Below are 26,777 nucleotides of genomic sequence, written 5' to 3'. Positions count from 1 at the left end.
TATTTTAAGTATAATTTTTACATGTATTTAAAATAATGCTGACCTACGTCACATAATACCGTCAAAATATGACTTCATCAGATATAGTAATTATGATTCCTATCTTTTGATTCAATTATCTGCATGAATAAATTTTACGATGTAATAATTAATTGAATGTGCTTTTCTGCCTAATAAAGTATGTAAGATAAGAAATATTTTTCTAAAGTTTATAACGAATAAAAGATAAAAATCTAAATTGAAAAATCTGTCGAATTTCAAGTAAGAATAATATTTCTTTTCAGACAAGTTAAACCTGAATCCGATACTTTTCGTGAAAAAGAAGAATTGAAAATCATTTGTTCTTTATCGTTATATTTATTTTATATCTTATCTACATTCAGCTACGTGTATTTTTCTTCAGTGATAAATTTTCTGTAAACATTTTTCGTCACAAATCTTCTTAAACTTACCGTTTCCTGTTGCTGTCATCAATTGTCTCAATTTGCTGAATGTCGTTCCTGAATCATCCGAAGGTACAGCATCAGCTGTTTCTGGTTGTGTTGTTACCATCTATAAATTAATAACAAAGTAATATAACAATTTGTTGTTTTTTTTATATTTCATTTTCTTTTTATCAATCAATTTTCATTCAAAATTTAGTAGAAATAATCAAAAGAAAGGGTCACTGACACTTGAAAAAAAAGGTCTTTAAAAAATGATTTCCCCCATGAAGAAAAAATTAATTTCTTTTAAACCTGACATTTTAAAAGATTACACAATTCGACATTTGAAAAAAATAAAAGTCATTAATATAAAAAAAAATGTCAAACACGATTAGAGCCGAAAAAATGTCATTGCTGATAGAATAGAACTGATAAATTATATCAATTATTATTATCAATGAAATTTCATGAAGAACATAATCATGAGTTAATGACCAGCTTATTGAACTATCGAGAAATTGACTTTGATGAAGTAGGTGTAGTCCACGAACCTAGACATGAGCTTTAGAGCGTTGATCAAGTCCATGCGCACGTTCGATCAACCATCGAATGGATGATATTAAGCTTGATATTACTTGGAGGGAATATAGAGAACGTTATCATCCTTAAAATCTCTCAATGAATAAATCTATAGGGAAAATAGAGGTAAGCATAATAATGTCATGTCCAGGCTTATAATTGATTATTCAAGGTTAAATCGGATGACACAAGAGACAGATTGGTGTTATAGAGGACTCTAGCAAAATAGAAAATAGAAGCAACCTAGAACTAAGAAGTAAAGAGCAAATACTTGTGTAAGGGTTCTAAGAGGCTGAGCAAAGCCAATCTCGTAATCACGATGTAAATTGAGGAATATTTGGTGAGCCACTAGGCTTTCAGCTGTCTAGATGCTTCTATACTCCCTATTATCTTGGTATTATTCACCAAAATCTCTGGATCACTGCCAGGAATGTCTTATGTTTACACTGAGAAAGGGATTTATTAGCATAACTGATATTTATTTTTCATTTTCATTCAGTTTTCAATCATCACCTACATCTTACTAAGTATTTGAAATCTAATAAACAAGGACCTGATAATGAGTTAGTTGAAAAGATAATGAAAGAAATTTTTTCCAAAGTTGAATAGACAAATAAGTGGACCGTCTGGCTGATTAATATTGAATAATTCATTTTATTTCTGCATGAAAATGAAATGTTCTACTTTTATTTCATTGGATTATACTAATTGCACTTTCATCCATTTATTGGCACTATTTTATTACAGTGGAAGAAAATTTGCTCTATATTGAATCATTTATTCTACAGATCAAAAAGAAACGAGAACTTGGAAGAAGTGAAGAATACTTATATCTAAAAGGAAGTTACGTATTTTCTTTGTAGTTATAAGGGTTTCTACGTAGTCTCTTCATTTCTTTTTATCAATCATTTCGCTGCTAATATATGGGTTATGTCAAAGAAAATTCTTATAATAGATACTACCTTAAAGCGATATATATATTAGAAGTAATATTAGAGGGATTCGTTGATGATTAATTGAGGAAAAAAAAAATTTTCTCTTCTTTCCAATTTTTTTTTTGTTTTAATGTTTGAGAAATATGTAAGAAGTAGGAAGTTGTTTCATAATAATTATTAAGCCATCGTATTACTTACGTACGATATAAGTTTCAAGGATAAATTGACAAGAGAGAATATAACGTCACCTACGATTAGTTCAACCGCCAATATCGAGTCGAGTAAACTGCGGATGCGTGATATTCCGTAAGTAACTTGACGTTTGGAGTAGTCAAGGAGAGTATTGAGCAAGGACTTGAGAATCCTCTCCTACAATTATCACGCTCAATCGACATTTCCTCAATAAATCGATAAGAGTCTTCATATCTGCTACGCCAATCCAATCATAGTTTCGTCCTAACCACCTATTTACTTTACTCTATTAAAAAAAATTATCTGATACTTCTTATCTTTTCTCTCCAGTCTCAATGCAGTGAAACTTTAAAATTTTTTAATCCTAAGAACAAAGTTTATACTTATTTTCTATGAACTTTGAATAATTTAGTTATTCGATAAAATTATCATGAACATCAAATCCATTTAATGATAATTGATTTATTAATTTAAAGTTTTATTAAAATTTTTATTATTTACTAAATGAACAAAGTTTTCATTTAAAACTTACTCATTAAAATATTAAAAGCCTTTTTATTGTTAATTATTAATTTAATTTTTTATTTCAAATTATATCCCTTTAACATTAATAAAAAATTTAATACCCCTAAACCTAAATAAATATTTATGAAACTTCATCAAATGAAATATTCCTCAAGTTTGAAAGGATATAGATTTAGTGAAAAGCCTAGAGGAGGTGTAATGAAATATTGATAAATAATACAAAATTAAAGTAAACATTCACGAGTGTAGGAAATGTAAAAATCAATAATTAAGTATATGAAAGCGGAAATAATTAAATTTACTCATATATAAAGAAGAAAAAATTAGAGGAAATGTTTGAGGAGAAGCAAGAAAAGTCGAAGAATTAAAAAGAAGAAAAAAACCAGCATCTTAAAGGAATGCCTTGACGAATGGAATTCACGGTCGTGTACAGAGAGAAACGAGAGCGAGGTCATTACTTGGAAATACCGGATGCCCTGAAATGGTATAGAATAAGGGCGAGAAATAGAAGAATGATGTAATAGATAATAGATAAAAGTAAGAGTAAGAGAAAAGATAATTAAAATGAATATTACTAGAAAGAAACATCTGAGAAAAAATTACACGAAAACTAATTTAAAGTCGATGTTAAATTTAAAAAAAAATAGGTATTAAAGTTTTATTTACTTTTTATATATAGATATATATTTTTTACTTGAAAATTTCTTTTTTATTTGGACTTTTATTACAAAAGTAAAATTAATTGGTTTCTGACTCTTAAAATTTCATTATTAATTAAAAATGTAGAATAGAACATTTACGCGATCACAAAAGACAATTTAGGTCATCCTTAAGTAAAAATTGTTAGTATTTCGGTAATCTGAGATTATTTGAGGGGTGGCCGGAATGGGCGAAGAAGAATTTATCGTCTCGCGTGCAGCGGAGAAATGTCTGGTCATATAAATCAATCAGAAGTAACTTAATTTAAACTGCACTACTGCACCATACAGAATTATTAATGTTTGTTTTGATGAAAAATTCATCAGTCATCGACAAAAAAAAAATAACAAAACATTTAACATCCATTTACAATTAAGAAATACTGTTAAATAACCGTAAAATTTCATGTAAAAGACATACCTTCTTCATAAAAGACATGACATTTGTCGGCAACATTTTGAGGCTTTATATTTCCCTTCTTTGATCGATGCAATGAAATTTTATAGACCTTGGGGATATTTAATTTTCTTTTATTTCTGATATAACTTTGTGCGTTAAAATTTCAAATAACTTTTAAGATGTGTCGATGAAATGTGGCCACCAGGACGACGATTCGACGTCCTGCTGATGCTCAAAGACGCCCATAAATGCCGTGGGACTTGATTTACTTTAGCTGAAGACAATTTATCTTTTTTCTCACTATCGTCGTTTTCTCTCTTGACTTTCTCACGTGTTTATGTCTTTTAATGTTGATGTTTTGCTATGCTTCTTTGGTAATCTCCTTTCTGACTCTCAAAGATCACATCGAGTATTCGATTTGGCATGGAAAACTTCAGTAAACTCGTAAACATCACTTCCGCTCGATTTTATTGAATTCGGTTATTTTATTATCTTCTGTTTTATTTATTTCTGCTGGGCAAATCTATGGAAAAAAAATTTTTATCAGTGTGAATATTAAATGTTTAATATTGTTTTATATTAAATAAACATTTAAAAGTAATAAATCAATTTTAATGTACCGTAAAAATGAAATATTATTCATTTTATTAGTTACTGTGCCAGAAAGGGTTATTTGTTATACTGCATTGTAAGGTTTATGATTTCCTAAATAATTTTTTTATTTTAATTATAAATAAAAGTGAATAGTCTTCGTTACGATGTAATTTTTAGTAGGATTGAGTGATTATTATCGAGTAATAACAAATAATTATAAAGAATATATTTACAAACTGTTGTGATTAAAATTTAAATAATATTTGAGAATAAATTCACTGATGAAAATTAATGGTGATTGACAAATAGAATTACTTCGGCATATTTACACACAATGTATGCAAATTGTTATTGCTCAAATGCATTTATAAACGGTTAGGTTATATTAACAAGCAATAGTGAAAATTGAACGTCTGCTCTAAAAGTATATTATCCGAGTGGTAAGTGCAAACAAATAATTTATAATGCTAAAAATTTTTGCACCAACTGTACACAAAGAAATAAATTTAAAATATCTGCCAGTATTAATATTTTTCAGGGTGAATTTACATTACACTAACTGATTTATTGAAATGTCAAGATCTCTTACTGCATTTGAACTTATGCATACATTTATACATATATATATATAGTTTATGATGTTGTAATAATCTTAACAGGATGACTCGCTAAAGATAAATTTAGTGTCATATTCGTCGTGAATTAAGGAGCTCTTAGTTCCTTCGGAATTCATGCTCGTAATTTCTGGTTCACCATCAATTACAATCTGATTAGACGCAAGTTCAAACTTCTCGTTAACTACATACTTCTAAATATATAGTTATGTCAGTATAATCAACTGTTCATTAAATTCAGGACAACTTTACAGTTCAGTTCATTATATTATTTTATATGTCAAAGTTAATAAAAGATTTTTTGTCGTCATTTTTTTAAATCCTGATAGGTCAAGAGATCCATAAAAATATATGCTCTTCGAACTCTGTACTTGATTGGTATATTAAATTAATTTCGACTCCGAAAGATATATTAATATATCCCTAATTAATCTATAAAGTTATATATGTATTAATCAGTTCCATCAATAATTTAATCACGTCCAGTTTCAAGTGGAGTAAAAATATACTATCATGGATAAATGATTACGCAACTTGTGCAATTTATTAACTCATGGACAATGGTTAGAAAAAAAATCAAAAAGGTTTTAATTCACTCGGTTATCACAATAGTAGATTTGAAAAATATTAATGAAAGTTTTTTCTATTCGATAGATTGAAAAACGTTATGCCCATTGAATTCAACAATGAAATTTACAAAATGATGAATTGTTTTGAGAGTTTCAGAATCAATGGAATAAAAAAATTGTCTCCAAATGATTTTAAATTTGAACAAAATCCTACAAAGACTTTGAAATTTAAAATGAATAATGAAATGAAAATATGAAGAACCGATTACACATAGAGGTTTAATTCTCGTCATTGAACAGATTATATGAAATCATAAATATTTAATTAACATAAATGGAACATAACGTACCGAAAGCATATATTTGTAAATAAGATAATAACAACAATAACAGCAGCAAAAATTGGTAAAATAAAACAATACTTTCTATCATTCAACATTCGAACATTAAATTTGCTACAATTAAGGAATTAAGGTAATTTTATACTTTCACGGTCCCCTCGTTTTTTGGTTTTAGAAAATCGAAAAATCAACCAATTTTAATGATTTTTTTTAAAATCTTCGTGTTCACGGCAGATTTATAGAAAAAAATATAGGAAATATATCACTTGAAGATTTCATATAATTTTATGAGTTCAAATGTGATCAATTAATTTTGATAATAAATTAAAAACTTTAAATATCGATGTTTTATTTATTATATCAAAGATTCAGCGGTATTGTACTTAGACTATGTAATGATTTTCAAGTTCAAATCATAAACATGAGCACGTGGATATTATCATTATATCATTTACGTATAAACTAAAAATAAGTAATTTGATTTATTTTTAAATAAAGTAAAAATTTAATTTTGTTCATACTTTAGCTGTTGCTTTAAATAATCATCAGCTTTAGATACAATTTTCTCTGATTATTTGTCCTTTGGTTAGTCTGAGGTTTCTAAATAAGTAATTTTTACAAATTAGAGGGCAACTCATTGAATTATCGTATCCAGTATCGACACGGAATCACAAAATGAAACCCGTGAAACGCAATATTTCGTGTCTAGTGGTCATATTTCACTCCTGAAATACTTTAACACTATTCCCATGCTTTCGATTCGTCAGGTTAGGGTTTTTTTTCCTCTCTATCGGTATTTTCTATGCTTAAACTAAACCGCTTTTTCTGTCGATATTTTCACTGAAACTTTCGTTATTCTATTAATACAAATAATTTAAATTAAATTTATTTGACAACAAACGTTAATTTATTGGATTATTTATCAAACAACAGATTGTGTTGATGTTATTATATATAGTGTCTTTGTCGGAACAGATTGTTTCAACATGCACTTGAAGTACGTCAGACATTGGGGTCATGTGGTTCACGAAGGCCGACCAGTCGCAGCTTGACTACTTGTTGCGGGACTGATCAGATACACATTTACTCCCCTTCTCGGTCAAGAGACGAAGAGATCGCGACCACGACCAGGGATAAACATGAGTGTAAGGGTAAAGATGTTTCTATAAAAAGCATTAGATAAATTCACTTGATCACTCAATCTTCGATGGCAATCTTTTATCAAGAATCAAAGGATAACAGAGAGGGATAAAGGATTTAAATTACTATTGTCTATATATACTTTCGCGATTATTCAATCCGTGTCTTTTTTTTAATACTTTAACATTTTCAAATGTCGTATTCACTCAGCTGTGACTCAATTCTTAGATCTAATTAATTTATTTCTTTCACGTCTATCACAAAGAGTAATTACTACTACATTCGAGGCCACGGATCGAGTAATGGAAAAGAATAAATTTAACTGTTTTTTTTTTAAATATATTGGAAAAGCAGAAGAAGCAAAAATTAGAGTAAAAATAGAATAACATGGGAATAATACTTGGATATAGTCGTTGAGTAAAATTGAATTAAATTAACGTCACGTATGGAGAATCACCATTCACCTACGTAAGAATTTTCTCTTGAGCTATTTTTCTGTATATTTCACTGATCGATGGATATTCTTAAAGCCTCTTAAGGTCATTCTACCTACGATAAAAAAAAAACCCTCTACCATGAAAAAATATTTTTCATGATTCTTCAACTAATCCACTCTTATATAATTTTGACCTTTTGTATATTAAAGCCTACAAATTCCTGTAGGTTTAATAACATATGAATGTTTTGAGAAATAATTATTTGCAAATATATGAAGGAAAAGTTATGAACACTAACTTTGAAGTTTAACAAATGAATATTTCTTCGAAAAAAAAAAATATTGTGTTGAAATACAAATATTTATAATCATTTAATTATTTGTTAATAAACATACAGTGACAAGTGTGCTAAAAAAATGTATAATGTAATGTCGAAATAAGGTTAAATTAATTTACTGAGGATAATTACTAAATAATTTGAAAATTATACTTGAATAAAATTTATAATTATCCAACACCATCGTATGTTATCACCTCATTGTTATAATGTTATCTATTAAAATTAATTATAATCTCGATACATAATAAAATGAATATTTTTATTATACCGATTAAAGCAGTTATTAATATTCATTTTTTTTTTTAAATTCACTAATGAATGTTTATATTACTTTTGATATTATCCTAAAAAATGATCAATTAATGGACAATTAAATATTTCTGCAAATATTTATCCTTTATTATGAATAAAATCACCCATTCTAATATCATTTAACAGTGTCAGTTATGGCGAGTTTTTATATACATTTGATACATATGATGTGGGGAAGAAATGCAGAAGCTATACAATAGGAAAAACAGAGAGAAATAGAAAGAGAAAGAGACGAAGAGAGAAAGCTGTACTAGTTAGAGGGAAATGGCTGCCACCTGTAGCTATTGATCGGCAGGACAAGCTTCCATCCACATTTCCTGTGACTCTTACAGTTCTTTATATCCTATATTCTACTAGTATATAACGAAAAATAGCAAACTACTCTGCTAGTTAATTTTTCAATTAATTCTCAATCTAAAGACCTTTATAAAAATTTTATCTAATAAATTACAGCTTTATTAAATATTTAATTATTTATTTAAGTAATTATATAAATTTATGTGAAATATTTTTATATTATTTCATAAATCTAGCCGTTCAAGGGCATCATTGTGAATTCTATCTGGTGAAAAAATTTTGAAATATACGACAAGAAATGAAAAAAAATGTGTGCAACTTTAATAAACATATAATTAGAGTTAACTTTAAAAATGTAATTATTTTATCAGGAATTTATATATTTTATGCGGAGCGTATTGTTTTTAATTATTTAAAATTATGAAAAAATATTTATGAATTCACATATCGGAGTGTAACATAAAACATTATCATGATATATGCAATTATTCGTACAACTTGTAACTTGCGTCAGTTAAAATGTATAATTTCCTTACTTTAACAAGAAGTTCTACGGAATTTTCGAGTTAATTTATTCAACAATCTCAGTCCCATAAATTCCTTGTGAATTTTACGAAAGACTTTTGAAGGTAGTGAAACTATTTTTTAAGGGATTTCTGTTAAATCTTCAGCCTTACAAGAATGAAAATATTTATCTCCACTTGGAGAATTGATTTTTTATCGATAGAAATATAATAAATAATTTATCCAGTAGATTAAATTATTATTTTATCGGAAAATAAATCTCTTTTCTGGTTGAAAACTAATATAAATAGATAAATAGGAGATGTAAATTAATGGTAATAAAATAAAATGGGTATTTTATGAAAAATTTTACACCTGAACAACAACAAAATAGTATCCACACAATATGGGAGTTCTTATGTAAAAGTTTGATACTTTACTCATTTTCTCTCGTTTACCTCGACATTTCAACAAAGTATTCCCTAGTCTGTACTTTCTCGGAGGAGAAACTGTATTTACGGCAAATATATCTCTATATACTTACAACAACTAGTTCATGAGATAGTAAAGTATTTATGGGTACCAAGTGGAACCCATACTTCTCGGTTGATGAAAGCCAACAAGTTATTGATTTGATATAGTCCTTCGCACATCAAGACAATCAGTTTCTCATTTTGAGTGCGCTTAACAATTCGACTATTAGTGATAATAGTATATGATGGATTTATCTATGGTAGATTTAAGAAGTTTAATAACATTTTAATGTAAACTTATTACTTTATTGGGTTCATTTATTCGTGATAAGTTGATACAAATCATATTTTTCACATTTTACGCTAAAAGAGAAAAAATTGAAAAATATTTCAATTTCTTCGGTACTCTTTTCAATTTGTATTTTCATCAGAAAACATTTATCTGTAAATTTATTATTCCACATCACTGAATAAACGTGAAAATTAATTGACAAATAACAGAGCAATATTTTATAAAAAAAAGATTTTAATTGAACATTTAAATTTTTAAATCTACTCCAATATTTGTTATCATCGTTATCGGCAAATCGGATTTTTTTATTAAAAATCAATGAAAAAATCTTACAAATTAAGTTAATGAACTATTTATATGAAAAAATAATTATTTGTTGATATTTTTCATTATAGTCAGAACCTATTTGTACAATTTACATTCGTTTCAGGGAAATTAAAATGAAAATGTGTCAGGGATAAGTTGATGGTATTTACATAAATATTTTTACAGTCATCATTCGTAAATATTTAAATCTTTCTTAATTAAAAATATGAACAACTTGATTGTTTTAAAATTCAGTAAGGTGCACTCTACCAGAGTACTTCTCAACCACTCTAATGATATTTAACTAAAAATTAGTGCATTTTGCATAAAAAGAAAAAATAAAGACTGAACTAACACACTAGCCCACATCCCCAGCATTTAAAGTAGGTCAACAGGTGATCCTGTCATGGTACAATCTCAGTACAGTAATGGGCATGGCCACTTACTCACGCGCATCGAAGGTAACGGCGCGGAACGACAGCTAGATTTGCTAATAAAGTGGAAAATTGTCAGAGCTTTGTTTCTACAATTGTTCAACAATTCACTTCAGTACAAATGACGGTGTTTAAAATTATTTCTTCGTGCATATGAATCATTTCCGGTTCTTTCCAGCTATCTAGAATAGATAAAGCTAAGCACTTAAGTATGCATCAAACGTGTTATTTATCTGAAAGCTTTTCTACTTAAAGGTAAATCTTTTTTTCTCTTTTTCACCCCTGATATTCTAGTTCGAATTTTGCCGTCGCTATGAGAGTACTATCTTTATTAAACATTTTCTTCCCTATCACCAACCATGACAGTCACTCATGCCCTTTGTTTCGCTACATTTGTCCTTTTTTTTTATATATAACCTTTGCAATTTCTCGTCATCCTAACACCTCACTTAAAATATATTTTGCTTCACTACTCATTTATTCCTAAATTTTTTTCTTCTGAAACATTGAGAATTTCTTTGCGTCATACTTAAAACTCTAGCGACATTCCTATACTCAAGTACTTCATATCAATATTTATGAAGAGGAAAAAAAATGATTGAATAACATAAAAGGTGAAGGAAAAAAAACACCAAAGTGAAAAAAGCGATTGAGTATAACGCCTTTGATCTTTTTTCAATGTTTTTTGTTCACCACCTTAAACTCTGTGTAGTCAAAAACTTTATTATTAAACAAAATGAGTTTTAAAAAAATTGGAAGCCTTGTTTTAAATGTAATGAAGAACAATTTTTTAACACGATCATGAAAAAAGAGCTAATTAAGATCTTGTTTTAATCAACCATTCCTTTGTTCTCTTTTATTTCTCTCATGTTCGGTCTTTAAAATTTTTCCCCTTCACGACAAATACCTTCACAAGATGCAACAGTTTTCATTGCTACATTATTATATATAATGTAATCTAATAGAAGAGTAACTTTTATTTTTATTTTTATGCATTTTTTTGCCATCCAAGTTACACATAACATAAATTGACAAAAAAAAATTCTTACGACTGAAAAATTTTTTTGGTTAAAAAAACAATAAAATTTACAAACAGTTCTTTATTTTTTTTTTTATTAATTCTTCACTTTTGTTTTATCTAAAATAATATTTTTTATGCACAAACTATTTTTTGAAATGCATTTTTATAAACAAAACAATAATAAAAATTGTAACAAATGTAATTTTTATGTCGAAACAGAGAAAAAAATGAAAAAAGAGGGTAGAAATACAGAAGAAATGAGTGAAACGATAGAGAAAATCACCAACCTGTTACTTGTAGTTTCAAGTTGAAGTTTGTATGAAAATAGAAAATATCCACGTTTTATCTACTGTTTCTCTCACTGAGTCAGAAAAAATGTATATCTTGAATTTCTGTTTTTTTTTTCTTGTCAATAAACACAACGTTGTCAATGTGAAATTTATTCACGATGAAGTGATCTAGCAGAGAGAGAACAAAGAAGTGAAAACCGATACCATCGGGCAGCCTGCCCGGCTTGCACTGCCCGGGCCTCCTGTTTCTCCCACCACAGTTGGTTCTCTCGCGCGCTCGACCTGCGGATCGAGAGGGCGCCTATTCCACCCCCTGAATCCTTCCCACTCCCAAAAAAGCTCCAGAACCAGTAAGAGGGTTGAGGGGTAGCAGAGGTAGACGTTCACCACCATCGCGCAAGATCAGCTAAAAGAGTAAGGGAAGTAAAGAAGGGTAGAGAGAAAACGCCACCCTCGAAGGCAACAAGAGAGCTATATTCCAAAAAACGAGAGCTTGCGGCAGAGTTCGTGGCATCTACATTATTTTTTTATATCTATTTTGTCTATTTTCTTTTCATTTTCCTATACTACCCCCATTTCTAGTTCATACGGATTAAAATATTTTTTTTTATTGCTCTCAAAGTGTCATGGATTAATTTTTTTTTCATCCTACTTTCATATTCTTTACTTATAGAAAACATTTTTTATGAATTTTCCAGCTAATTATCGTTGACTTTACTACTTTCCAGGTTAAAAAATATATCTTGATTTTGATTTACTTTAGAAAATCAAAGGTATTTATATATGACTTTTTTCCTGGACTTTTTATACAGAGAGAATTTTAAATTTATTTTATTGAGCATTATAGAAAATTTTTTAACATTTTAAAATAATAATAAAACTTTATATCATATTAGATAATTCATTTTAACGATCACAAACAATTATTTCTTGATAAATTTAATTGTCTATTTAGAGTAACAAAGTTAAATGAAAAGTTTTTTTTTTATCAATTAATGAAACAGATAAAGAGAGATTAAAACAGTCTGCGATCATCAAGTCGTAATCATAATTTATTGTCCGTTTAAGGGTTACTTTAGAAATTATCTGAGACGAGGAAATTAAAATCAAGATATCAAAACATTGATAAATATACTATCCTTTACAAAAGAAAATTATTTAGCTTTGAAATATATTCAATCTACAATTCTGACTGTATTCCAATTCTACAATGATAGACTTCATTTTCTACAATGGTCAGAACAACCCTAATTTGTTGCTGAATTTGTTGCTTAATTAAACAAATATTTTTTCAACTTTATACGAATATTTTTCATTAAAATTTTTATTAACTAGAAAAGTTATCATCCAACTTGTAATTGTCATAAATATATATATATATTCGAAAAAAAGAGTAAGTGAAAGGGTATAATTCTTTTTCTGTTTTTTTACCCCTAGAGATATCTTAGCAAAGAAAATGACAGAGTCGGAAACTTTTACTTATTTTCTTTGCTTTTTATCTTTTCTCTAATCTACCTGTTCTGTTCTTCTACTTTACATAGAAACCCAGATAAAAAAATTAGTTGAAAGAAGTGACACATACTTTCTCATTTTCACAGTACATAATTTTACTTCGTATAGTCTAACAAACTTTTAATATATTTTTAATAACTATTTTTATGTGAATGTGTATCAGAATGTTGCTAAATACCTAATGGTCATGGTTATAGAAGTTGAGTCTCTTAACTTGTTTTCTCGTTTCTATTTATGAAATAAAAAATCGTAATTTTTATGGTTATTTCAATCGTAATTTGTATGTAGAGCATTATACACATATCCTAGATGATCTGTAAAATGGTTCGGGAAAATTGAAGTAACGATTACACATATAATACTGTTGTATAGTAAAAAGTTGAATTCCACAAATTGTGTTTAATCAGCTTTTACGTATTTCAATCACCCCTTTGTGGTTAAATTTTATTTCCTGATATTAACTACACTCGAGAATCAATTATTTCCACTAGCTTCAATAAAAACAATCTATTTTCCTCAAAAGTTTAGATTTATTTGGGTAAATAGTTTACAAATAACTTTTTCAAACATATATCATTTAGTAAGTTAAATAATTGAGACTAGCTGAACTCATGCAAATACCTTGAACTGAAAAAAATTTTTACAGAGTTTCGTTGAAAGTACAAAAAAAACAAATATTCATAATCTTGCACTTGAAGGGTTGCACAATAAATCATTCATATTTCAAAATAAAGTTGGAAAAATTTTTTTGAAAGTTTAATTTACAATTTCACACATCTGAATAAAATGTTCAGTTTCAAAAAATTTTTCTACTCCAATTCGTTTTCAAATAACGGAAGCCTGAAGCTTAAAGAATAGTTTCAGACCCAAATAACTCAATAAAAAAGTATTGTTGTACATTTCTAGAATATAACGATCTTGAAATGGGAAGTGCGAACTTCAGACTCAATCAAAAAAATGAGTTGCAGTATTTTTCGAAAAGAAATGGAAAATAAGAACACGTATACTTTTTTTTTCTTTAACTTCGAAAAAAACAAATAATAAAAAGAAACTGAATAACAAGATGGAACATTTTTTGACATTTTTGTTCATTCAAAATATCAAGGATGATAGATACACATGCATGCATCCGTATAACAATGGATATTGCAAAAGGAAAATGTTCAACAATAGAAGAATAGTAGATTCATTATCACACATCCTTTGAAATTGTTTGCTTTCTTTATAAAATAAAATTTAATTTTACAGTTATATTGTTACCTTGAAAATTATTTCATTACAAATTTTTGAAATACATCATGAGCACAATAACAAAGAGAAACATTGATTTTTAGGATTCATTACATTGACAAAAAAAGTGACTATTTGATATTAATGAAATTTTTTATTTAGGGTTTAAATATATAATAAAGAAAAGATAATTGTTTCAAGAGAATATTACAGAATGAACTTGAATAATTAACAAATTCATCAAATAAATTATTTGTTATTCGATAATTGGTTTATATTGATATTCAACGAATTTAAAATGAATTTGTGGAAGAAATAATTAAAAATACACGGGAAATTAAATTTTAATTGATACTACCATGTTTAAACTTTTTTTTATGACTCTCTAAACACTCTTCAGATGAATAATAAATGTTATATAAATATTTGATAGATGAATTAGATACTAATTATAATTTTAGATTTTTATTTCTAAATTAATATTCGATCCTTCATATTTATATCTATTTCGTTGTTATTTATTAATACATAACATGAAAAAATATTTGAAAATGATAAAAATACATGTATGGAATTTGATTTTAAGAGAAATACACTTTTATTAAAGTTTGAGAGAAAAATTTTTTAAAATTTTTCTCTCACTTTTTTTTAATTGTAGGATATTTGATGTCATCGATTTTTTTCGAGTTTTTATTTGCATATTTATTCAAAGTTATATTCATTTGAACAAAAAAAGTTTTTAAAAATTCAACTTCCATAACAACAAATAATATTAATATGATATATTTTTTTTTATTGTCCTTATCATTTATTAATGAGCGAATGATTTTTTTTTATTTTCAATTTTTAATTTCATTTTCCTGTATTATTTATGAACTTGTGGTATTGGTACGACCAATATCTATGGTAATGCACATACTTTTTGTGATATTTACTCTAACATGAAATGCTCGAAGAAAACGAAATATAAAAGAGAAGTCGTCTTTTTACTTTTACATATATAGTTTGTCGATCGTAGCTGTTCACTCAGCTGGATCCCCTCCCTATAGTTAGTAGTATGATACGTGTACAAGCGGACGATCCGAATTAACCCTTCGACCTACGAACAAACATATCATTCCTTTTTTTTGCGTTCGTTCGTAGGAGGGTTTACATTTACTTTTAGTGAACCAGACTATTCAACACGTGATTCTCATAATAAATTAAAAATAAACAGTTTTTTTTGTCCATATATATTTTTAACTTTCCATCATTTTTTTCAAAAAAAAAATTGCGAAAAAATTTATTTTGTAAATTTAGAACATAAAGATATTTCTAAGAAATTAAAACTCTGCAAATCAAGTTCAAAATTTACATTTTAAAATTAAATTTTCTATTTTTAAAATTCATTCTCGAATATTTCCCAGCAAATTTACTGCTTTCTTAAGTAAGAAACAAAAAAAACTAGGAAAAATGCTTGTTAATATTTTTATTACACCTTTATTCTCACCAACTCCGTGAGATATTCTGTCTTTTGTCCTGATTCGCAACAACATTGAAAAGAAAGTTTGAACAATAGCTGTGTATTTTTATTTAAAATCAAGATAAACTTATCTAAAGGTATTCTTGAGTGTAAAAAATGAGAGTTTATTTTATTATTCGCCAAATTAGAATTAAACATTGTTTAATCTTGATAAAATCTTTTAAAAGTAAGTTTAAAAAAATATAGAAGCTATTTAAAATAAATCATTCATTTATTATCTACATAATAAATCTGATAAAAGTTGAGATTGTTTCCTAGCCTCTAGGCTTGATTACTTCGACTAGATTGACGATGTAGTTAGGCAATTCACCCTCTCTTAGTCACGTTGAATTATCTCGATAAGTTAAACGTGGTTGCACGCTCGTGCGAGTCGTAAAAATGGAAATTCTCCAGCTAGTGATATATTTCGTCGTTTGTATTCCTTGGAAGTCACAGTTGGTTTTTCAAGCTCAAGTCACACTTGGGCAAGTGTTGCATCCTTCTACACTTTTTCTTTTTTTTCTTCCTTCTCCTCTTCATTCTCATTGTCCTTTTCTCGTGACCTAGGCTTTTGAACTACTGCGCACCTGCAGAGAGCAGCATTGAGATCGCTGCAGGACATGTGTAAAACATAAAGCCGATTAGACACTAGACTAAAGGATGCTCAGATGAATCTTCGACCTTGTCGTAATCGACAATCATCTCATATTGACCCAAATAAAGGTGTAAATGTGAGTTTTTAGGAATTCACCAAAGTTGCAGTACTTGTAAAACGATAGCTGATAAACAATGATTTCAGATTTCCAATAATATGATACAAAGCTACATGAATTTTTGCTGTTATTTTCTTGTACTGCATTCGTGAGCAAGAGAAACTGCACATGCAACGAGCCATACCTATGTATAATCTTGTTTATTAGCATAATGTATTATGATGATTTACTATGATTTTCACACTCCAGAATTATTAAATCATAAATTATAATTAAACAAACACCAATCAATCTATTTAAAGACAATTTATCTTTATTTTAAGATATAAAAATGTTCAAAGTAAGAAATGATAAGTAAATCGAGATGAAAAATTCAAAAGTATAATTTTTTGAAAATAAACTTATTAATTAGAGTTACAGATTTAATTGGATTTTCTGAGTGTTGAATATTGAAATTATACCACTGCTAAACTTTTTTAATTAATTTATATTCAAGTTGGAATAATTTATTTTATTTAATTGATATCCAAGGACTAAAAGTAACAGAAATAAATAAACATTTTTTTTATAAATTCAAACTTTTTTGTTAGATACAGTGGACTAATGATAACCCTTCTATATGCAGGGAGTAATCAAGAATAATATAATATGTGAATCTTTTTCGTAGTGTGGAAAGCTCACGCAGGAGTTTATACTATATTCAGGATAACGAAGTTGTTAATGTTGGCAGTAAAAAGCACAACACGTGCGGGATTATGAACGAGATTAACTAATCTTCTATTTGTCCATTAGGTCTTTTTTCATGTCATAAATGTATGAATAATCAGTATTGCTTTATTCTTCTGGTTTTTGTTGAATCTTTTTTTTTTCAACTGTTGTAGAATCTTTTAAAACAACGCTTATTTTTGCATGAAATACTTTTTTGGCTCAATCGATGCCTGTCAAATGAACAATTTATTTCAAGCTTAAAGAATAGATGAAATGAATATTTTTATTGTTATCCAATAATTTTTTAGTAATGAATAAAAAGTAAAGAGGGATAATATCGATAATAATTGCAGCTAATTTTACGAAATATTATCTGCATTCATCAAGCGTCAGTAATAATTATGGTATTTAGTTACAAGCTCAAATGAACGTTCATTAAATACCAAAATGACATGACCTAGTGCTTACAACAATGCTGAGCGATATGTAGAATTCCTGGCAGTACTCAAAATGCAATTGAGTTGCATCTAACTTGAACGTACGGTCGTAAATACAAAAAAGATTCAAATGTATTATAGTAAAAACGTTAAAGCTGAAATTTACAAAATGATATTGTCTTTTATATCATTCGAGATCTTTTTATCAAAATAAAAGAAGAAACCATGAAGCTTCAATTTTTCTCTAAATTTGCGTTTCTTCTCCCTGAATGAGCAATCATTCGATTTCCATCGAGAAAATTGGAGACTTGGGAATGACGAGATAAGAGTTTATTTTTTTTTTAATAATGTTGTTATGATACATATATACTTGATATATATAAATATATATGTATATAATGTATTTGTGTACTACACCTCAACGATGGAAATAGTGTAGGAATGATGAAAGGATGGAAGGGGTGAACTCATTGGAGTAAACGGCTGTATTAACGTTGAACGATAATGGCTTCAGCTTATAACATTACGCTCCAATTATTAGCTATACTGTCGACATAATCCACGCATCGACGAGTTTCAAATGATTGTGTGACTACTTGCGTCTTTGTTTACACCATTTCACGTTGGCTTACTCACCGTCTTTCAGACTCTCACCCTAACTTAGTTTTACTCTCTTTCAAAGCAAATTTTGCCGAATAATCAATGCTTATTCGATCAATCTAAACCAACAATCTATTTCTTGCAAATTCTATACATTTGAGAATTTGTCTTTTTTTTTTTATTTTTTGTTAATTACTTTAAATTGAATAATTTCGTCTTAATATCTTATCTTATAAGATAATGTTTCGAAAGTTTTTTTTTTAATGTTTTTGAAAAATCATTATTTTCAATCCTTTTACTTATAATCAATATTAATTTTAAAAAATTAATTTTTTAAATTTCTCATTGACTAATCAATCACAAACAAAAATAAAAGGGTCATGAACAAGTGGCATGTTTATTTGACTTTTTAAAAGTTATCTTGGCTATTCATAAGCAGGTATAAAAAAGAATTATCAAGTAAACATACCATTTCCTATTATATCGAGCATACAGTAGAGATCTATTTTATCTTCTGAGGAAGCATTGTCCTCACAATTTGATTCCAAAATGTCTAGAGGACGTCAGTATCGCTACAAATGGCTTTCGTGGTTAAATTCTTGTTATGAAAAATACGAAGCGATTTTCGTAAATTGTTTTTTCTAATTTCTTAAATATTTTGAACGAAAGTTTTCTTTGTTAAAAGCGTAAGAATGTTATCAGTAGATAATAGTAATAACTTGGAAGATGACGTAAGTGATATTATTTTATTGTATTACTTAAACAATTGTGTAACGTTATTTTCATAATATTTTAAGTTAAACAAGAGGTTACGTTTATAATTTATCAAGTTAAAAAAATGACAAAGGTTTTTTTCATAATTAATGTACGAGCTGAACATTTCTTTGACTAATTTAAAATTCTTAGACATAATCCCTTTTGTGATTTTTGTCTGTCACAATGGTGATAAAAATCAATGGTATATTTTTCTTTTTGACAGGAAAGCACTAGTGAGAATGGGTCAGATGAAAGTTTCAAAGATATTGCCGCTTTAGATAGCCCAAAGGAATGGACATATACTATGAGAAGAAGTATGCAGGTAAGATTATCAGATAAAATCTTTTTAAATTTCAATAAATTATTCTCAAAAATGATTGTTCATTTTAGGAAGTAGCTCCTCGTTTGTACTTGGGTCCTTACAGCTCTGCTAGTCGTCAAAAATTACAGGATCTCCAAGAACGAGGAATAACACACATTGTTTGTGTTAGACAAGACATAGAGGCACATTTTATTAGACCTAATTTTCCAGATAAATTCGAGTAAATAAATAACACGAATATTGATCGTATAAAAATAATGAAATAATCATAGTAATTCAAATGTTTTTTTAATGTAGATATTTAGTGTTGAATATAGCCGATACTGCTACGGAGAACATTATTCAGCATTTTCGAACAGTCAAAGCTTTCATAGATAAAGGATTGCATTCCGGTGGTAGAGTACTAGTTCATGGCAATGCTGGAATATCTCGATCAGCTGCTTTAGTCCTTGCTTACGTCATGGAAACATATAGTTTGACTCCAACGTAAGTAAAAAGCAACCTCTATCAATATTATTTCTAAAGTAGGTATAATCTTTAAATCTTATTAAAAAAAATTATACAAAGTCATGAAATACTAGTATCAATAAATTTAAAAGAATTTCAAATATACAAAGTATACAAAGTTACATCATTTTTTAGACGTGCTTATGCATTAGTTCAACAACGAAGATTTTGTATAAATCCAAATGAAGGTTTTATGGCTCAACTACGTGAGTATGAACCCATTTATCAAGCACAAAATCAATTGAAAAACGACCCATTAACATCAAGAGAAGAAAGCAAACGGAAATGCCATGATATAGAACGTCCAGATGACAGAGCTGTTCTCATGGATAGTTGATAATTATTTTACAAGTGATCAAAGTTACCAAAAGACTTATTAATTATAGATTAATTAATCGGTAACAACATTTGGGACTAATTAAAAATATAAAAGCTGTTAATTTACTTTCATAGATGCTTTTCAACAACTCAATGAGTATATTAACAAAATATTGAAGTATAAATCACCAGAAATAATGTAAAAAGCTACTCTCGAATGTAAAATAATCCATAGTGGTAGTATGGTGTGAAAGTAATCGTCTAGCTCAAAATTTTTGCAGTATTGGAATGTCGTGAATTGAAATAATTGATCGTTTACTTTCATAAACAAAAAAAAAATTCACTTGTACTATAGTATTAATATTATTTTTACTTTCTGTTAGCATCTATATAGTTACGTTTCATTGAATTCGTCTAAAAATGTCGACTAGTCTGATAAACTTCTTGCGTCAAATTTCAGACAATATTAGTCGACAATTATGCAGTGTTGACTGACTCATTAGCATCTCTACCATTTTTCACAATAACCATACCAATGATAATAATCACAGTTCCGTTTATTACTGCTATTACTATTTCTCATCATTTTTAATATGCGAAAAAACATTAAATAATATTTACGTGAAGTATGAAATAATAGAGGTATTTCTCGTCACTAAATTAACATTATTTAATTAAAAATTGAATTGTTTTTATGATTCAACATCAATTGTAATACTTAATATTAAATACTAAATATGTGTTTTATTTATTTGACATTCAAATTTGTTCAATATCGTTGTTATAAAAAACTTACATTACAAATACACATCATATTTTCCAATTTCTTTAAAAAATTTTTTGATCATTTACATAAATTTAAAAGAAAATTCCCCTGTATATAATTTTATCTTCTTAAGTTCTAAAGCTTAATTTCTGATGGGATCAAAGCACAAACGATATCGTCACCATTCTCATCCTTAAGTTCCCATTTGACGATGACCTTGAGCTGTAAAAATACAATTAAAAAAAAAAAAAAAAACATTTTAAAAAATCGGCAAAATTACTTATGTGCATATCAATAAAAAATATATGAAATTTTTTTTATTACCGGAGGATAAATGGGTAGAATGTTCAATGTCGCACTATAAGTGTATGGCCCATTATCCTTTTTGAGAGGACAAGAAAGGCCAGACTTAGAGCATGCATCTTTCTGACTAAATGGGAATGGAAGTGCTGCACCAGCAATTATTCCATGGACCTCTGCATTTACTTCTTTAATATCTCTATCTATAATATATAAATTGGCATTGTTTAAATTAAAGATAAAGAATTTTTGAAGTCACTATAAAATTAACAATGACGGAGGATAATTACCAACGTTAAAAGTAATAGAAATTGTTACAACTTTTCCTCGCTTTAAAATACATGTTGAGGCTTCAGGTTTGCAATTAGTGATACTGATATTGGTGTATGAACCAACTTTGGATCCTGAAAAATAAAAGTAAAAAATTAAATGGTAACGATACATTTTCTGATTCATTATTATAACGATACAATTACACTTGAATAATGTTGATGCGTTTTTTTTCTATTTTTTATCACTAAAACATCTAGATTGCCATAAATAATACCTGAAGAATGGAACAGTCAATACAATTGATAAAAAATAATTTTGTTTCATAACAGATGAAAAAAGTTACAAGGAGGTAATAAATCTCTATGGATGTATTTAATTATGAAGCATTAGCATTTTTATAATCGTATAAGTGTAATATGCACGTTTCAGTTTAGAAAGATAAATGAAACTTAACCCGCTGACGTACAAATGGTGATAACATAACTGGGAGACTTCGCGTTACAAGAAAAAAATTAAAATACTGTGAATTATAATAATAAATAAATAGAGAAATCGAATGGATATTTCACTTATAAAAAATATTACCATTTTTATTGTAATGTAGAAAGTGAAATCCCTATTAAAAGAAAATTTTACTTCGCAAAACCATAAAAAGAGATTTGTAATTAACAATAATACACTAATTACAATCAACTTAATGATTGATTGAATAATAAGTTAGATCATTCTTGACTCACCACAGTCGTTTATTACACCCTGTACTAACACCGCTGAGCACAGCAGAAGACAAAGAATACTTCGATACATGTTGTTCGTTAGACGTCTCGACGGGTATTGAAGTCGCGATAGCTGGAAAGGATAATTTAAATCCAATTTATATGTGTTTGTAAGATGAGTGTATATATAGTTTCTTATGTGTAGAAAATGCTTCCCACTCACCAACACATACAGTAAAGCTTATAAAGTCTATGTGGTTTATATATGAGATGCGTCACCAACCAGGCAGTCAGGTAAGATTCGTGCCCAGCGTTTCTTTGATGACCATCACAAAGACATCCTTCTCTACTCCTTTTAAGAAAGTTTTTAGAGTAACCGACGTTATTGTATTGGTATTTTCTAAGTAAGTCAATGTAGAGAAAAAGTCAAGAAAAATAACAGGAATCGATAAAAATAAATAATGTAATTACTTACTTCTAAAATGTTAGTAAGAGTGAAAAATTGCTAAAAATGTATAAAATAAAAAGAGTTTAGAAATTAAACAAAGAAGATGATAAAAAATAATAAGTAGTAAAACATGTTCTCAGAAAATAAAAAAAAATTAGATACAAAAAAGTTGAAAACATGTGACCACTTTTTTATATTTGATTTATTCTTATACAATTTATTTAGTAAAAAGAATTGATTATTTATTTATAATTATTTGATGATATTTTTTTGTACGGATTCCCAATTTTGCTGTTAATACATTGATATTTTTTATATCATTATGTAAGATGCAACTTCCAAATACCATTTAGAAATAAAGCCATCGGTTAACATATAAAAATAAAATATTAAAATAATTTTGAAAACAGTAATAATTTATGGGTAAAATTATTCTTTTATTTCATATTTGAATATAGAAAGAATTATTTTTCTCATAAATTTATTGCAATTTACTTATAATTTATACCACATTAAAAGTTATATGTAGTTTTTATGAAGGTTAATAAATTAATAATTTCATCTTTAGACAAATGATTGCTTTTATTATTTACAAGGAAATTTCAATTATTAACCTTGAATTTTTTCTGCTCTTCCTTCATCGTGATTAAATTGATAATGAGATGAAACACGTAAATCAAATGCGCGACTTGAAATTATAATTTTGTTTATTGTCTTATTTTAAAATTCCCGCGTTTTAAATAGAGTTACTTCTTATTTCCGGGGATGGCTCCAACGTCAGTCATTCGGAAATGACGTTGTGGATATCTGTGTCCACGTAGATCCCGCAACACAGTCGAAGTTAGCTTTTTGGACGTCAAATTTAACACTTTACAAAGTGTACTCTTACAGAAAGTAACGTGAGTAATTTCATTTGATATTCTTATTGTAAAAAAAATTGTTTTATATTAAATATTCCGTATGATTTATTCTCAAAGACAACTTGAATTGTTTACACTTATAAATAATTTAATGAGTGTTTATTGTTAGATTGACTTACTAGAAGTGCTTTTAATTGGTAAATAATAAATACAAAATATTTCATTAATTTTTCTAGTCTAACATATGTGCTTCAAATTGGTTCAAATATTTTTTTTCTATGAAAAATTGTTACTGCGCGATTGTTTTTTTAAAGCAACAATTGTTTGGAACGTTGCTATTGACGTATGTTTTAAACGAGTTGATATAAATATTTTTAGACTTGAGGGAATTTATTTAAACAAATTTATCTGTATTAAAGCTACTTCGTTTCATTGAGATTTCAGAAGTTGACAACGTGTGAAAAATTTCGTTGTCAAATTAATCTATAGACTGTAACATCGAAAATTATGTATTATTTTTTTCATCGAATGTTATTATTTGCAGGATCTAACAGATTGATAAAATGGATCAAATCAAAAAGTTCGTTGAACCAAGCCGAAAGTTCACAAAGGACAGCATTAGATTAGTCAAAAGATGTACGAAACCTGACAGGAAAGGTAAGTTTGATAAATCACACTTAACCTTGTACATTCTTTCTTCTATCCTTGACTGGTTCAATTGTAATATAAACATTTCCTCGTTAATTAAATAAAGAAAAATAATGCTTTCAAATTCTTCATAGAATTCCAAAAAATTGCAATTGCAACAGCTATTGGATTTTGCATAATGGGATTCATTGGATTCTTCGTCAAACTCATTCATATTCCAATTAATAATATCATTGTGTAAGTATTTTTAAAATATTATATATATATTGAATTGATACGGAAATTCGATTTCAAAATAAATGTCCCGTTACTTATTGTCAGTCAAATATTATTTTTTACTCCTTACATCAGAAGTAGCAATGGCTCTAAAAATTTTACTTAGAAAGCTACTTTGCCTCCGAAAAGATGATCTTGTCCACCTTTGTCTTACATCAATTCAATATATTTAGTACTATTTTATGATATTGATAAAAATACTAAACTATATTTATTTTTTATTTCAGAGGCTCGTAAGACTTATTCTGAAATTATATTTATTTTTTAATTTTGTATTGTATAGGGTAAAACATAGTGATTGGTCTCTTAAGGTATTGCCTCACTTTAAAGTATAAAAAAAATTATAAATATTATTATGATATACATTTTGTCCGTTTAGATTACTTTTATGAATATGTTTTTATGATAAAATAAAAAAAAAAATTAAATAAAAATTTATGTATTCATAAGAAATAATAAAACATAATGAATTATATGAAAAACTACAAAGTAATTGGCCTATTTGGTGTAGTGATTAGCTCATTTCTTATAGAGATTTCAAGAGCTTGAAATTCACGGATACAGTCTATAATATATTTAAATAAATCATTCTAATTGACTAATTTTATTTGTACATTTAATGCAGGCTTAACTGATTTTCTTTTTTAATATAAATTGCTGGTTCTTTAAAATAAAGCAGAATTTTTTCTAGCACAAGAAATTCTTTTCATTTTTGTCTAAATAGATAGATATGAATTGTCGATGAAAATCAGTTCTAATAATTTCAGTAAAAGTACTTAAAACTAAGTTTTTTTAAATTATTTACTTTATCATTTTTATGTGACGATTTAATAGAACTGTTTACACGGTATTTAGAGTAACTTATTGCATCAGGATTCTAGGAGAAAAACCATAAGTCTTGGATGCATTTTTTACTGCAACTTCATCAGCCGAAGATTTATTCCAGTCACTAGATATAACCATAAAACCTCTGTTGTTAGGTACTAAATTGCCAAGTACATTAGTATATAATTAACATTACTTGCACTAAATGTAAACAATTCAGTCAAATTAAGTGTACTATTGTTCTTTTTAAATTGCCGGGAAACAACTTAAAATATGTTATATATATAACAAAAACATAATGTTCGAAAACTATATAAGTTACTAAACATAAGTCAAATTTTTATAAAGAAATTAAAAAGAAATTTTTTTTTATATTTATTAAAAAAAATAACATGGCCAATAATTGTATGTTTTACTCTAGATACATTTTTGATTGAAAACTTATAATTACTGAAAATAAATATAAATTATTTTTTTTGTTAATTAGAAATTGATTGACATGTTACCAAAATATTTTAATGATTTTATTCATTAATATATAATTCATTAAGACATAACTTTATGTTTCGTACGCATAATGCAAAATATAATGGCAGATTTTTATAATTAATCAGAAGCACTTTATTATTTGATTTGTTGATGCTCGCAAGTATAAATATTCTCAACGCTTTATTATATACTCCTTAAATTACGTGAACAAAATTTAACACTTTGTTTTTTTTTTATATGAACACTTACAAAAAATAATTAGTGCTGTAAATAATTACAGCCTCTTCATCTTACTCATTACAAGGTTGCGTTATCCATCTCTGTTATTTAATTAACTTAAGTTAATTATGGAAACGCATTCCAGGTTTAGATATTTTTATGACCGACGAAAAATGAACTTTATGTTCTTGACAACTAATGAGCGGAAGCACCAATTGACTTAGAATATAATTAACGAGTAAAAAAGTAATAAAGCGTATTCGGTAAAAAAAAAATAAGAATAAATTTATTAAATTTGTCGATCGTAGAAATTTATCCTGGAAAAGTAACTTAAAAGTTACTCTGAGGTATATCGTTCGGTAATACATATAATTCTTTTTTTGTCAACAAAAAATAATACATTTCAATTAGTTAATTGTATTATAATATCAAACATCTCATTAATAATAAACAGATACGTTGGTACTCGTAAAAAAAACAGTGTATATATCAGTAATTTTTATAAGTATCATTTATCAATAACATTTAAACTATGAAAAAGAGCTTGCAAAGATTAATTGCTAAAAAAAATGTTTTTATTTTTTAAATCGAGAATCATTACGCCAAGTAAGATGTCCTGCATTTACTCAGCATAT

The 26,777-nt window shown here is 27.4% G+C and overlaps 4 protein-coding genes across 13 annotated transcripts in view; 2 read left to right on the top strand and 2 right to left on the bottom strand.

Annotated features, from left to right (window-relative positions):
- Positions 1-11,934, bottom strand: part of Fife (regulating synaptic membrane exocytosis protein fife) — a 51,513-nt gene extending 39,579 nt beyond the window's left edge. For 2 of the 3 annotated variants that reach the window (XR_004690502.1, XM_035085726.1), the window contains exons 1-3: positions 11,716-11,934; positions 3,776-4,277; positions 453-552 (exon numbers count right to left, since the gene is read on the bottom strand). Coding sequence is in view for 2 of the 3 variants with exons in the window: in XM_035085726.1 (XP_034941617.1) it covers positions 453-552; positions 3,776-3,811 (136 nt within the window). In the remaining variant the exon portion in view is untranslated. The remainder of the gene's footprint in view (positions 1-452; positions 553-3,775; positions 4,278-11,715) is intronic. The other variant, XM_035085727.1, reaches the window with a different exon arrangement.
- The window catches only part of LOC118068379 (serine/threonine/tyrosine-interacting protein-like), a 62,499-nt gene extending 41,504 nt beyond the window's left edge, over positions 1-20,995 (top strand). For 4 of the 6 annotated variants that reach the window (XM_035085733.1, XM_035085732.1, XM_035085730.1 and 1 more), the window contains 4 exons: positions 19,399-19,497; positions 19,566-19,717; positions 19,795-19,983; positions 20,140-20,995. In XM_035085733.1, the coding sequence (XP_034941624.1) occupies positions 19,480-19,497; positions 19,566-19,717; positions 19,795-19,983; positions 20,140-20,341 (561 nt within the window). In that variant the 5' untranslated portion in view covers positions 19,399-19,479 and the 3' untranslated portion in view covers positions 20,342-20,995. Of the gene's footprint in view, positions 1-18,998; positions 19,151-19,235; positions 19,285-19,398; positions 19,498-19,565; positions 19,718-19,794; positions 19,984-20,139 lie in introns of those variants that run through there. The other 2 variants (XM_035085728.1, XM_035085729.1) reach the window with 2 other exon arrangements.
- Positions 20,996-21,046: 51 nt separating this feature from the next.
- Positions 21,047-22,525, bottom strand: LOC118068381 (NPC intracellular cholesterol transporter 2 homolog a-like). The gene is made up of 4 exons (XM_035085734.1): positions 22,399-22,525; positions 21,679-21,792; positions 21,413-21,591; positions 21,047-21,310 (listed from the first exon to the last, which is right to left on the bottom strand). Exons 1-4 carry the CDS (start codon positions 22,466-22,468, stop codon positions 21,224-21,226), a joined length of 450 nt encoding a protein of 149 aa, XP_034941625.1. The 5' UTR covers positions 22,469-22,525; the 3' UTR covers positions 21,047-21,223.
- Positions 22,526-23,577: 1,052 nt separating this feature from the next.
- LOC118068396 (protein transport protein Sec61 subunit gamma) lies at positions 23,578-26,337 on the top strand. 3 transcript variants are annotated; one of them, XM_035085762.1, is made up of 4 exons: positions 23,578-23,724; positions 24,230-24,342; positions 24,468-24,570; positions 24,837-25,203. In XM_035085762.1, the coding sequence occupies exons 2-4, from the start codon at positions 24,249-24,251 to the stop codon at positions 24,844-24,846; spliced, it is 207 nt and encodes a 68-aa protein (XP_034941653.1). In that variant the 5' UTR covers positions 23,578-23,724; positions 24,230-24,248; the 3' UTR covers positions 24,847-25,203. The 3 variants fall into 3 exon arrangements, with proteins under 3 accessions (XP_034941653.1, XP_034941655.1, XP_034941656.1); XM_035085764.1 differs by lacking the exon at positions 23,578-23,724 and adding an exon at positions 23,731-23,882 and having other exon boundaries at positions 24,837-26,337; XM_035085765.1 differs by lacking the exon at positions 23,578-23,724 and adding an exon at positions 23,907-24,028 and having other exon boundaries at positions 24,837-26,337.
- Positions 26,338-26,777: the final 440 nt, after the last annotated feature.

The sequence above is a fragment of the Chelonus insularis genome, unplaced genomic scaffold (assembly GCF_013357705.1).
Source record: "Chelonus insularis isolate UGA/USDA-ARS -01 unplaced genomic scaffold, ASM1335770v1 contig_3_pilon, whole genome shotgun sequence".
NCBI classification, from domain to species: domain Eukaryota; kingdom Metazoa; phylum Arthropoda; class Insecta; order Hymenoptera; family Braconidae; genus Chelonus; species Chelonus insularis.
Note: the sequence above shows the minus strand (reverse complement) of the source record. Positions and strands in the feature narration are given on the sequence as shown.

Coding starts and splice junctions, on each gene's coding strand:
- LOC118068381 (XM_035085734.1), bottom strand. CDS start 22,468: ATGTATCGAAGTATTCTTTGTCTTCTGCTGTGCTCAGCGGTGTTAGTA. Junction 21,793..22,398: donor GGGTGTAATAAACGACTGTG/GTGAGTCAAGAA, acceptor TTTATTTTTCAG/GATCCAAAGTTGGTTCATAC. Junction 21,311..21,412: donor TTCTACCCATTTATCCTCCG/GTAATAAAAAAA, acceptor GTATTTTTACAG/CTCAAGGTCATCGTCAAATG.
- LOC118068396 (XM_035085764.1), top strand. CDS start 24,249: ATGGATCAAATCAAAAAGTTCGTTGAACCAAGCCGAAAGTTCACAAAG. Junction 24,343..24,467: donor TACGAAACCTGACAGGAAAG/GTAAGTTTGATA, acceptor AATTCTTCATAG/AATTCCAAAAAATTGCAATT.